Source organism: Monodon monoceros, unplaced genomic scaffold (genome assembly GCF_005190385.1).
Source record: "Monodon monoceros isolate NGI ecotype Baffin Bay Population unplaced genomic scaffold, NGI_Narwhal_1 Super_Scaffold_14, whole genome shotgun sequence".
Lineage (NCBI taxonomy): Eukaryota > Metazoa > Chordata > Mammalia > Artiodactyla > Monodontidae > Monodon > Monodon monoceros.
This window is the reverse complement of record NW_021703770.1, coordinates 30,317,719-30,331,907: the sequence shown is the minus strand read 5'-3', so window position 1 is coordinate 30,331,907 and position 14,189 is coordinate 30,317,719. Positions and strand designations below refer to the sequence as shown.

General features: G+C 30.1%; 1 protein-coding gene across 16 annotated transcripts in view; it reads left to right on the top strand.

The window, feature by feature from the left end:
• The window catches only part of RIMS2 (regulating synaptic membrane exocytosis 2), a 649,263-nt gene that overhangs the window by 416,160 nt on the left and 218,914 nt on the right, over nucleotides 1-14,189 (top strand). For all 16 annotated transcript variants that reach the window (XM_029222539.1, XM_029222538.1, XM_029222547.1 and 13 more), the window contains 3 exons: nucleotides 5,898-5,966; nucleotides 8,183-8,339; nucleotides 9,961-10,077. In XM_029222539.1, the coding sequence (XP_029078372.1) occupies nucleotides 5,898-5,966; nucleotides 8,183-8,339; nucleotides 9,961-10,077 (343 nt within the window). The remainder of the gene's footprint in view (nucleotides 1-5,897; nucleotides 5,967-8,182; nucleotides 8,340-9,960; nucleotides 10,078-14,189) is intronic.

Below are 14,189 nucleotides of genomic sequence, written 5' to 3'. Positions count from 1 at the left end.
TATATATTTTTCCTAATAGACTGATAATTTTGTCATTACATAGTGTCTCTCTATCTAGGAATACTTCTTCCTTAAGACCTGCTTTGTTTGATGTTTGCTGCAGCTGCTTTTTTGTTGTTGCTGTTACTTGTTTTTGTATGGTATATCTTTCTCAATCCTTTTATCTTCCACCTCTTTGTGTCCTTATATTTAAGATTTGTCTATTGAAAAACAATGTAGTTTCTCTTCTTAAATCCATTCTGATAAGATTTATCTTTTATTGGGATAATTTTACATTTACATTTAATGTAATTTCTTATAAATTTTGCTTAATATTTTACACATCATTTATTTTTGGTTTGTCTTTTTTCTCCTTTCTTGCTTTCTTTTGAAATCTACATTATTTTAATGACATCAACAAATATTTAGTTGCCTGTTATGTTTATTGTGCTTGATATTGTGATTGGTCCAAAGATTCATTATACTTAGGTAGCAAGCAAAACCCTTATTTACAAACATGTATATGAAGTACAATTTTTAAAAAATTATATTTAATCTGACTCTTAGGTACCCATTTTCCTAGTCAAATATCTGTCTTATTCCTTCTCCTTACCTATTCCCAACACTCAACAGAGGTTGTAGAAAACCTCTAAAAAAAACCCTAGGCTTAGAAAACTCTAAAAAAGACAACGTTCAGGAAAGACCCACTAATTTTTATTCCTTATTGAGCTTCACTGATATGTCCCAGTGTGCAATGATTACTTGAAGCCAGGTCTACCCATGGCAATTTTTACTAATGCTGGTTGCTGTGGTACTTAGCATCCCGCCTTCCCAGATGCATCATGTAGCTACTATCCTGGAATCCTAAAATATCACTGGACTCTGGAGAGGTCCTAGAGCCTGGATTCCTATTATTTACAAGGCTCTTTAACCATTGTCTTCTTACAGATTCTGCCAAGTCTTGTCCTTTAACAGGGTAAAGAATAAGTAGAATTTCAGTAAATGGAGGTGAGAGAAGTAAACAGTAAGTTTGGAAGGGTAAAGACAAATGTCTAACTTGCTTATAAATGAAGATTCATGTATTTTGGAATTGGAGGACGTTAAATGTAGTAGATATTAGGGAAAGCAGCAAACTGCAATGAAAAAAATTAGGGGGAAATGGCTTTCCTCTATTTGTCTATTTATTATTAACATGTCTGCAATAAAAATGTAAGCTTTAATTAATATCTTGAAATATTTTAACAACTAACCTATTTCCTTACTTGAAAACTTTTTATATATTGTGATTTTTAAAATAGTGAACAGATATTTTAATTTTAGAAAGATGAAAGAACTATATCCTTGACAGAAAACACTCATATTCACTCTCTAAGGTCATTTTAAAATATTAGGTACTTTACAATATTTGTGGAGAAAGAGCTACAGTTTGAAAATTTTAGGGTCTTTAATTCTATATTGATTATAGTGATGCCCTTTTTACAGTTTTAATAGTATAATCCTTTGATTTGTTTTTTGTAGATGCCCTTTATCAGTTTGAGGAAGTTTCCTTCTCAGTAGTTTGCTGATACATTTTATCATGAATGGGGGTTAAACTTTTTCACATGATTTTTTTACGTCTATTAAAATAATTTTAAACTTGCATGTATAAATGAAATAACTTCAATAAGCATTAAATTAGAACTAGAGAGAAAAATCAACAAATGTACCACCATTAAAGAAGAGTCTAATATAATTCTCTCTCAATCATTTATTGGTCAAGCAAACAAAAATTTAGGGGCGATAGAAGAGAATCAAACCACAGAATTAACAAATTTAATCTCATGGTCGAAGAATTCTGAACCTAACATTTGATGAATTCATATTCATCTGTTATGTCCATGAAACACTTGTAAGAATTATTAATGTACTATTCAATAATTCATTTTCTGACAAATTTCAAAGAATTGTTATGCTGTAGGCTATTTTCCTCAACTAGAGTGTTACTATGTAAATTTTTTTAAAAAGAGATAAATTATACCCATACATTTGATAAATTTTAAAAATAAACTTGTACTCTAAAGAATATTTTTTTCAAGATCTATTATCTCTGCAACTGTCATGGATTATTCAGTTAATAGTGTCTTAAATTTAATGAAGTGTGGTAAATATCTTATAGACCCAAGAAGAAAATACCTAGAACTGAACTTTAATGAATATACTACATACAAATATTTGTGTAATGCAAAGAGGTACTTGGGGGAGAATGCTTATGTTAACAAAGCGTTTGAAGGTTGAAAATTACGATGTACTCATTCAGTTTTTTAGGAAAAGAATAATGAAATAAATTAAAAGTAGAAGGAAAGAAATCCTAACAATAAGAACAAAAACCTAAATAAAACCAGAAACAAATTTCTAGTTAGGATTATGGAGCCCAAAATTTAATCCTTTAAGTGAATTACAAAATAAACCTGTAGTGGGCTTCCCTGGTGGTGCAGTGGTTGAGGGTACGCTTGCCGATGCAGGGGAGGCGGGTTCGTGCCCCGGTCCGGGAAGATCCCGCATGCCGCGGAGCGGCTGGGCCTGTGAGCCATGGCCGCTGGGCCTGCGCGTCCGGAGCCTGTGCTCTGCAGCGGGAGAGGCCACAACAGTGAGAGGCCCGCGTACCGCAAAAATAAAATAAAATAAAATAAAATATACCGACAAAGGAAACACCAGACCATGGTAATTTTATAGATTAATTCTCTCAAAATTTCAAAGAACAGATTTTTTTTTTAATCTACACAAATTCTCCCAGAGAATAAAAAAGGACTAATTCTCAATATTTAGTTGGGCTAGTGTAACCTTGCTTCTAAACCAAAAGGTTAGTACAGGAAGGAAACAGGCCAGAATGAATTGTAAATAAAAATTGAAAATCCTTTATGAAATATCACTGAACTTATAAGAGACTTTCCTCAATCTTACAGAATGCAAATTCAGCAGATATCACTTTAAATGGATGAATATTAGAAAAATTCTATTTAAAATCAGAATTTAGAAAGAACTGTAAACTTTCTCTGTTTCTTTCCAGTATTATGCTTACTAGCATAGAAAGACAGGAAAAAGAAAGAAAAAAGGCATTAGGACTGGGAAGTAAATTGTCTCCATAGAAAAATTCCAATTAAACCATAATAAATTTATTAGAAGTAAAGAAAAAAAGAGACTTTAACAAGATGGTTGATTAACATTATTTTACAATAAAATTGCATTTCTGTTTATGAGCAATTAGGTTAGAAAGCATAATTTTAACAGTATTTCTAATAGCAATAGAAATGATAAGATACAAAGGATAAATCCAACAAATGTGGAAAATTAGAGTGACCGAAGTTAAAAATTTCATAGATCTTAAAGAAAACTTAAATGAAGAGAATGCCATGTTTATGGCTAGTAAAACAATGCTGTAAAATATGCCATTTCCCCCTGAATTGATGTATTGATTCAATGCATTTCAAATCAAAGTCCCTATAGGATGTTTTGTGCAGTTTGATAACCTGAATCTAAAATTTAAATGGAAGAGCAAAGGAGAAATATCAAATATATGAATAATTAGGTAAAGGATTTGCTTTTCAATATATAACATTGTAATAACAAAGACAGTGAGTTACTGGTTTATAGATAGACAGCCTGTAAAAGGAAAAAGAAGTAGAGCACCAAACAGATCCTAGCAGATAGAATACATTTATTTATAGCAGAAGTGACATTGCAGATCATTGTGGAAAGATAGAATGATTAAATAAACAATGCTGAGATACATGTTATCCATATAGAAAGTGAAGTTGCATCCATATCTCATGCTGTACAGAAACTTAGTTCAAGATGGATAGGATATAAATGCACAGAGCAAAATTTTTAAACTTTCAGAAGAAAATAAGGGTATCTCTGTGCTTGTATACAAGCTCAGGAAATTTCTTAAAGAAATTTTAAAATTTCTTCTCTTTAAAAGAGAAGATTGATCCATTCAGTGACATTAAACTTAAGTACTTGATTTCATCAGAATGTGACAAGATCCACATAGAACATAACTGCAATATATTTAACCTCTATAGGATTAATATCAAAATAGGTCAAGACTTCCATCAGGAAAGTAATCAAGATTCTGAAAGGAAGTAGCATTTACAAACCACATATATACCTCACCTCCCACTCTCACCCGCACCCTCACACACAAGAGGGCTCATAAAGACTGATAAAATGAACTTCATCTTTTGCTGGTGTCATTCTTATTTTACATTAAAGGCAGATCTGATCCTTGATCAATATGAAAAGCACGTAATCTTTATGCTATGTACTGTACCTGGCACATTAAACTAATCATTGCTTTGTCCTTGATCATTTACAAGGTGAAATCTTGTTACAAGCTGAGCAATTCTTCTTAAGTCTCTCCTCAATAGCCTCATCTGTGTTATCCCTCCTTTCTCCCAAGTTCATTTAGAATGTATGTCCTAATTCTATAAATCCTTTTGTGAGCATTCTGTTGGGATGTTGTCAGATAATGTAGTTTCCATATTAACTGGTGCTATAAGAGCCTCAGATTCAATTGGGTCCAAAACTTTATGACATATGGATTTGGAAGGAAAATAGTAGTGAGTACACTCAGTGGGACGACATGACCAAAAATGATAGGTATTACCTAATCATTAAAAGGAGAAAAACAAGAACTGCAGTTCCTGGCAAAAAAGAAAGACTCTCCCTCTCCCAAGAAGGCAGGGATTACAACAAAATATAGAGAGAGTATTTCTAAAGGGAGGTTTCAAATGTTGGAGGGCATTCCTAGAACGTTTTCATTATTGCTATTTTATGCAGCATGAGCTTTCAGTGTTTTATAAAACTTACAGGAAAGTATTTATTTTCTGATAACAGAGTTTAGTCTATGTAATGAGTAATGAATTATGTAAGTAGACGGACAAAACAAGTTCTCTTTCGAAATAGCAACACTGTCTTCATTTATCATTAAATATTTTCTGATATCAAAGAAGGGAAAAATGCTTTAAATAAAAGATTCTCTTATGTAAGGTGTGCCTATCCCTGAGATACATGTAGGAGAAAAGATAGATTAAAAAACGAATTATAACATGTTTATTTATATATGTGATATATGTCATCATTAAGTGTGAAGACAGTCTGCTTTAGCCATCAAAGCTCTACTTAATTCAATTTAATGTTATTTTTGCCATAGCATGATTAACGTTTTAAAGTTTTGTTATAGATTTGTGTTGTAAGGAAAACAGACACAGGGCTCTTGAATTATAGTAATTATTATTGTTCTGTCTTATGTTGTTTCTTAGAAAACATAACACAGTTCACAATGTGTAAGTCAGTTTGTGGATGACTTATTTCTCGTATTTTTCTCAAAGCAACAGAAAACAACTAAAGTAATAGTAAGGGAAGGACATTTAAGATGTCTTAAATTATGCTTCCTCTCCATGAGTGTGAAAAATAAAGGTTAAAGAATTGGGTATATTTAATTCATTAGTCATGCATATTAGAAAAAGACACATGAACGTCTTTGAATATAACATTGTTTGTATTTTGAAGTTTACTAGATTTAAATGCCTTTGTCTAAAAGCATCTAAAACTGACCTGATTGAGCTATTTTTGACTCGGCTTTTTGTCCAATAGATTTTATCAATCAGCATCAAATCACTAACATGTATTATTTAATATTATTTCAGGCTTTAATCCTTTTAGGAACTTTATCTTATACATTTCAAAAATAATACCCTCACATAATGAAATATATGTAAAAATAGGTGTTTGTGAGGTCAAAATGACTTTTCTTCTCTCTCTCTTTTTTTATTCTCAAGTATTCCATTCAAAATCCTTTCATTTGTTTTTCAGGTTGGTGAGGGGTTTTTTCCTTAAATGATCAGCAATTTTAATTATTGCTATTGTTTGCTTCATAGGGTCTAAGAGAATAAGTGATAGTGAAGTCTCTGACTATGACTGCGATGATGGAATTGGTGTAGTATCAGGTAAGAATTTCAGAATTATTTTATAGTGATAATAAGGAAGTGTGACTCATCATTATTTACCAGTAAATATGTAAATAGATAGATAAATATAATGAAGTACAAAGGACTTGCCTGTTTATGCCCCCTCCCCTGAAACAGCCTATGGCAGTTTAAACTGAATAATTCTAGTTGCTGGAATACCTGTACCAGTTCTTAGATTGAATATTCTATTGAAAGATGTCTCATAAGTAATACCAATTTTCTATTTTTAAACTACTAAGTAATAAGAATTTCACTATAAATTTGAGAAACTTCTTTATACTTCACTAACTGTGAAAAAAATCTTTCTAACATCACTAACAAACCCGAGTATGTCAAATATTTGAATCCACTTTTTGAAATTTTTTTCATTGTTGTTATGTGGATTAGTATCAGGTGCAGCTACATTTTGAAATTATGGTATTGTGGTTTAAAATATTGCCTCATTTATGATTAGAAATTTATCTGATGATTTAATATTTTAGGTAAGTAACTGTTTTTTAATAAATTCTGGCAAAATTTTTATATATATTATACTCAAAATATAAAAATGTTTGATTCTTTTCTTCTTGAAGGTTAATTAGCTCAGCACATTTCATAAGCATAACCAATTTTATCATGAACAAAATATGTTTTATTGTATGTAAGACGTGCTGCAGTTGCATCAGTGACTGATAGTTTTTGTTGGACAGTTTTTGATAGAATATGAGTCAGTTTGCATGCTACCAGTGTACTACTTTTAAAAAACCCAATGACTATCTTTTAGTCTTTATTTTTTGCACTAAGGGTTAACAATGTATTAATTCACTAAGACTGCAAAAATATTTTTCGTGTTTTATGGTTTGTGAATTAAACCTTGAAAAGTCATATTCTCCTGATCTCTTGCTTGGAGATCGTTAGCAGTTTTTTCCTGCTTGTGTTCTAGTCCTTTAATTGACTTTTCAACTTCTTCTCTTTATTAAATATCTAGCCACATCAGATTTTTTTCACCCAAAATATTTTCCTTCAGGTCATTAAAGCTCTTTATCTTGATGCCATTTTTGGCATATCTCAATTCTTTTATTTTCTACTTCCAGGATGACAAAAAAATGATCATGTTATTATGTTTCCATTCTGTTAAAGGAACTGTATCTTTTGAAAAAAAACTTTTCAGGAATCATTCATTATTTTGGTTAATACTCTCTGGAAAAATTTTTGTTGTTACAGAATAGTATTTCACAAACCTACACAATTCAAAGTGTTTACCCTGGGTTCATTACTTTTTACTACCATGAAACATCATGGTTTCTTGTCTCAATGTTGTTATTAATTTTTTTACTATATAGTGAATCATTTAATAATCCATTGAGGAAAAAAGACTGCTGTAATATCCTATATGTTGCTATTTTGAAATCCAGTGTAATTTTTGAGACATGGTTTTTTCATCATATACCATATTTTAATAATGCATTTGAAAGATAACATTTCAAAAACTACAGTATCATAGTCCTGATTTTGATGTTTATAAAAAGGATATGGAGATAACTTCAAATGCTTGGAATATATCAGAATTTACATATTTACTTCAAATGGTATTCAGAGTGCTTTCTAATATTGTTTATTTCTTAAAGAAATAACTATAGAGTATAGAAATTAGAAACTTTTTGTCAAGGTAATCATTTTATTTATTTATTTATTTATTTATTTTAAATAGACCTTTATTGGAGTATAATTGCTTCACAATACTGTGTTAGTTTCTGTTGTACAACAAAGTGAATCAGCCATATGCATACATATGTCCCCATATCCCCTCCCACTTTTTTTTTTTTTTTTAACATCTTTATTGGAGCCTCCCTCCTTTATAATTGTTGAGAACTATTTGAAGCTCTTCTAGGTCAATGAAGAGATGAAAATGTTTTTAGAATAAACTTGAATCTTTTACTGAAGATTATTAACTGTGTAAAAAAGTTTTACTCTACCTAGCATAGGGCCTTGGACATAGTAGCTCTCTAAATATTTGAATATTTGTCTTTCCTTTTCAATTTAAGTGTTTATAAAATATTATTTTATCTTAGTGTTATGCTTTATTCATTATGCTTTACATTTAGTATATTCAGAGCTTTTCAACTTCACTAACATTTTATGTTTTTTCAGTGAAATACAAAATACAAGAAATCTTAGTGTATAGATAACTATAATCTTAATATTTCCACCTTTAGATTATCGACACAATGGTCGAGATCTTCAAAGCTCAACATTGTCAGTGCCAGAACAAGTAATGTCATCAAACTATTGTTCACCATCAGGGTCTCCTCACCGAGTAGACGTTATAGGAAGGACTAGATCTTGGTCACCCAGTGTCCCTCCTCCACAGAGGTAAGACAGCATAACATTTTATTTGTAAGAAGATATTATAAGCCTATTTATCATAAAATATTATTGGAAATTTTCAAAGATAATAAATTCTTGTAGAAAAAAGTTACTTAGGGAAAAACATACCTGCTATCAATAGCTTATATAATGAGAGTAAGATGAAATATGGGCTACTTTGTAACTTTAGATGACCTATATATAATTTTATAGTTATAGTTATAAAGAAGATCCAACTTCCAGTCTCATATGTATATTGAGCAGATCTAGTTAGACCCAGCTAATTATACTCATGAATGATATAGATATTGATAATTTAAGAAATTGGAAAAAAGAACATTTGATGGAGCTATACAATTAAGAACAATCATGAGAAGACTAAAAAGGAATGCATGGGCAGTAGGAAGAATTGCTTGGAAAATCTGCAACTCCAGGTCTTATGCTTAGTGGAAAACTCTGATCAGTCCAGTTAAGTACAGAAAGCCTTAATGGAGTAAGAACCATGGAAATAATGTGTTTCCTAACAGGAAATATGTGCATAATTTCACATTTTATATACTTGCAATGTTTAAGGAAATTTGAACTCTTAGAATGACAGCCTTATAACACTTATTTTAAATGAGTAATTGAGTTAGTTTTAGACTTAGAATTTTAAATTGTAATCTTAATTTTATACATGGTATTGGATTATTTAAGAGAAAAGGTTTATTATATTTATAAATTTAACAACTTGTAAGGATATTAAGGACTTTAAAAGTGTTAATTTAGACAATTAATTGAAGAGAAAATCTAATATTTTAAGTTAACATAGTTTAAAATGTTTGAAGATGTTGAATTAACTAAATTTGTAAATGGGACTAAAATTATTAAAAGTCTTCTGAAAAGTAATTGTTTAAATGTGGTAGGCCTATCAGTAGAGTAATGAGATTTGTAATCTGAAATTTAAAGTGCAAGAGAGAGAGAGATTTTGAATTTGTAGCTTTAATAAATTAAGTCCTTTCTTGTTAAAAAAAAAAAAAGAATACTTGACTTTTACCAGGGAAAAAGTATTTGAACATGCCAATAGAAAATTGGCATGGGTTTTAGATTAGATTCACCTGCACATAATAGAAAGCCCGTAATAACAGGAGCTTATGTAAAAGTTTTATTCCATCATGAAAAAGAAGTATATAAGTAGACAATCCAGGCCAAGAATGGCAGCTTAAAAAAATAGTCATTAATCAATTCTAAAGACATCAGTTTAGATTTTAAAAGAAATAGCAATTAATATCCCTAAAATAACATCCACCAATATATTGTCTATAAGCAACATGCTGAACTCATTTTCACCATACAAATCTATTCCTCCTTCTGTGTTACATATATCGTTATCACTACTATACACCTGGGAGTCATCCATTCATAGTTTTGATAATCCTTATCTCCATCCCCATTGATATTAGCTTACTTTTATGTTATACCTCTGTTATAGCAGCAATCTCCTATTAGTTAAAACAAAACAAAAACCTTGGACTTGACATTACAGTGATTTTTGTCTTTTTCTACTATCTTTATTAATAAACTTTGTTTCTTAGTATAATATGTGACTATGGTCTATTAAGATATTTAATGGATCTTGCTATTTCAGTCGGAATGTGGAACAGGGACTTCGAGGGACACGCTCTACTACGGGACATTATAATACAATTAGCCGAATGGATAGACATCGTGTCATGGATGACCATTATTCTCCAGATAGAGACAGGTAAATATGATCAAATACTATTAGAGCTTATTATAATTGCTGCCTTCAGGAAGAAGGTATTACCATAAAATATTTTCATCCTAAACTTGGGTATTTCTTATCTTAGTTTCTAAAACCATATGCTTCCTTTACAATACCTACATTGATTCTTGTGATTGCCACATCATTAAAAAAAATTAAAGAAACAAAAATAACCTTTTGTTTGGTAAGAAAAAAAATTCATTTTGCTCTTTCAATTTTGGTACTTTGTTAAATCAAACCAGTTAAGTTAGTGAATTTGCACATGAGGTTATAATGATAATCATGAGGAAAACAAGATGTTTTATTATTTTTACCGTATCATAACCAATTATCATATAGAAAAATACTTTGATGAGACAACAGATTTAAAGTCTTTTACATTCATCTGGGAAATAAGTGTGACTTTTTTTATATAAAAGTGTTAAGACAAGTTTGGTTTGTTTAGGAAACAGACACAAAAACTGATTCACGAAGAGGTTTTTCCTCATGGCTTTCAGTAAACCTTTTAAGCAACTTAAAGAATCATGCTTGTCAGCTGCTGTACTTGAGAGACTTCTCTGAATTTGCTCTATTAAATGTGATATACTTAGAAGTAATATGCTATGTTTCAATACATACGTTAATTACTACTAATTTTTTTAAGTTAAGCAAATTGGTTAACCCTCTAATTCATGGTTTGGTTACATATAAAATAGAAAATGCTATGATATTTCCCCAAAACTATTAAAAGGATTTAAGATAAGGATTAGGATAGAAAGCTTAAATTACTAATCAGAGAATATTATGATGAAATAACACGGGAACTCAGAAGTCTCTTTGTATGCATCCTAAACTAATTTTAGTAAAAACACTTGGGGGTTTTCAATCAATTGATATGAAAATTTGCTGTCAATATTTATATATATAATTGTTTTATCTAAATCTAGGGTTATACTCAGTTCATGCTTATAATTTCATTGTGTTGGAGTACACTTTTCCAAAAGAAAAGATAGGGAATATCTTAGTCTTTAATAGTGTCAAACAAGTGTTGGCTTTTGTGTCTGAGATCTAAGAAGAAATAAGAAATTATTAAATTAATATCTTTCTTAGTGTTGAATGAAAGTTAATGTAGTGTTTTATTTCTTTTTCATTTATTTGACTTTTTCATAGTGGTCTGTGTCTTTAGGGGTAATTATAGGCATGCTACCTATAGAAATTGATGCTTATCAAGTACAATAATAGTGAATATGTTAGTGTGATTAGGAAGGAGTCATATTAGGTGGATAAATGAGTTTTTTGATACCTAACAGAACTTAAGTAATTTTTGGAAATTATTTATGTAATGATTCATAAACTCCTTGTTCATTGAAGGTTTGTTAAGCAAATGATGAGGGAGAAAAGTCTGAAATGGCTTTAAACCTTCCAAGTTTATATAAAATGGACTTGATATTTTCTCTGAAGATAATACGGTATGGTCTAAATTTTGCAGAGAAGAATAGAATAAAATTAACCTCTAGAATTATACTTACAAACAAAAATAGTCACTATCATATCAGATGCATAATATTTTATCTATATTTTAAGACATATAGCCCTAAGGTTAGTGACCAGAAAAATGCTATTAAATCCTTGGTATTAGTTAATAGTTGAATTAGTCATAATTGAAATGTCATATTTTCTTGTTTACTTTATGAATCTTTTAGTTTAGCAAAAATGTTCAAGTAATTCAGAAGTTTTGGGGAAAGATGATCCATGTGGTTTCATTACTTTTGTGTTGTACATTACCAGATCATAATTGCTCTTAATTGTGAGCTGTTTCAAATCCTTTTTGAAATAAGTAAAATAGAATTTCATTTAAATAGGACTGTAAAGCCATTTCTAATATATTAATTTTGAGTTATTTTTGTAATCATTATTCATTAACATGAAGAATCAAAAATAAAAATACAGTATTATTCATGTAGGTAGTCTATCACATTATTAAACAATGGGTTCTTAATTTCTGTTTTATCCTAATATTCTAAAAAATTTTCTATAATAGAATGCATGTGAAAGCATTGTAATTTTTATGTACTATTTAGAAGGTAAGAATACTTTAGACCTCTTACGGTGAACTTTCATGAACAGCATTTTATAGAGTCAATCAATAATACTGTTGATTAAAAAGCCTAAAAGAGAATTTCCTTTGAGAGAGTAGGTAAAATTTAGGTATTTTGAGTGGTGCATTAACCTTTCTTGTCAGTAAGAATTGACACACTGACCTTAATAGTATTTCATGGAATGTACTTTTTTCATAGGATTTGGAACCAAATGGCATTCGGTTTGAATTTAAGCTTTTTGCCACTTGCTAGCTGTGTATCTTTGTGAAAACCAATCTCGTTAACACTTGATTTCCTTATCTATAAAATTAGAATATTAGTACCAACTTTATAGGGTTGTTGGGTAGATTAAGTAACATAGTGCCTCCAGTTGCATGGTACTCAAAAAGGTGCCTTACTCTTAACATTTTAAAAGGATTTTTGGCTTACAAATAATTTACATTTTAATGTGCTTATCAATTAAGCAGAGAACTCAGTCAATTCAGGTGTTTTTTAAAGACGTTTGTAGAGAATATAGGACATGAGTTGTACCTTGAAAAGATGGGCATGTTTATTCAGGCAAGAACAAAAGCAAAGACACAGAGGCAGAATACACATGTACATCAGAAAGACCCAGTACGAAGGATGCAGGACTTGGGAACATATTGGAAAGTGTGAACGAAGATAATGGCTTTTACATTGGCTATATTGGGTGAGAAATGATGCTATTTGACATTAATTTGTAGTACCTGGTTAAACTTAAGGGTGTAACAATATCCTTTTCTTATAGGTAACATAAAAAAAATTATATATAAAATTTTGATTGGATCTTTGCACATCTCACTTTATTTTCATGAGTCAAATTCCTATTATGTTTTGAAAAGAAAGTAGGTTCATTACAAGTAATTCAGAAACTTGGATACAAGGATATTAACCAAAAATGATTAATTGTAATGGACATCTTTCATCTTCCTTTTCATCACCCATACTTTTTGTATCATTGTTTCTCTGGTAAATCCTGGTAACTACTACAACAAGGAACATCATTTTTCTGGGGCAAACCATGTGACTTTAGTATTAGAAATATTTCAAGAGCTTATTTGTTTATAGGAGTTAATTTACTATTAGAATAAGTGTGGAGTACTAGATACTATTTCTGTAACATGTCAGAGATACCTTACAGTACACATTTTTGTGTCTATCCTAGAGACCGAAATATATTGGTTGCATTTAATTCCATAGAGTATACTTTTAGCATAATAAGAAAAAAAAGATAACACTGGCAGAAGATATATTACTTCATAAACTTTTTTCTTCTATGCATTCAATGAATGCAGTTATATTCTAAAAAGAAAAATGCCCTGTTATATGGATCTCTGAAATACCTCACACACATGCTATTTCTCTACTCTTTATCAGGCAACCAGCTACCAGAAAGTGCCAAACATACCTATAACTATTTATAGTCTTTCTGTGGTCCTTTCAGTTATAAACTATGAGAGAAATACATCTCTGAAAGTTTGAAAATATAGAGAAAGTAAATGAAAAGAGAGAATTCATCGTACAAAAACAATACAACTTTTTATTCATTATATTTCAGGAATATATTTTAGCTTATTTAAATCATAGTATATTTTAGGAACTATAAGGTAGCAAAACAGTAACAATATCAAAGACAGAGCAGAAAGTTTGGAATTAGGTTGAGATTGTTGGAAACTTAGCTTTCAAAATCAACAGGTTACTTAAGAATAAGATTTTTATCTCCTTTTGCAGTCCTTTTTATGTATCTGCTAGTCCTAAAAGGTAACATTCAGGCTAATGAAATATATAGAAGGATAATTCATTAAAAATATAATTTTGTTTTGTCTTCAAAGATTATATTTCTTAGTAAGAATCAGAGTGTGTCAGGAAATTGGATCAGTAATCTTGTTCAGTTCTTTGAATAGTGATATTTTTTTCTCATGATTTGAGAATCTGTTACTTCATTTTTTTCTCTTTTTAAAATTTAGTCACTTTTTTAAGTTTTCTATTTTA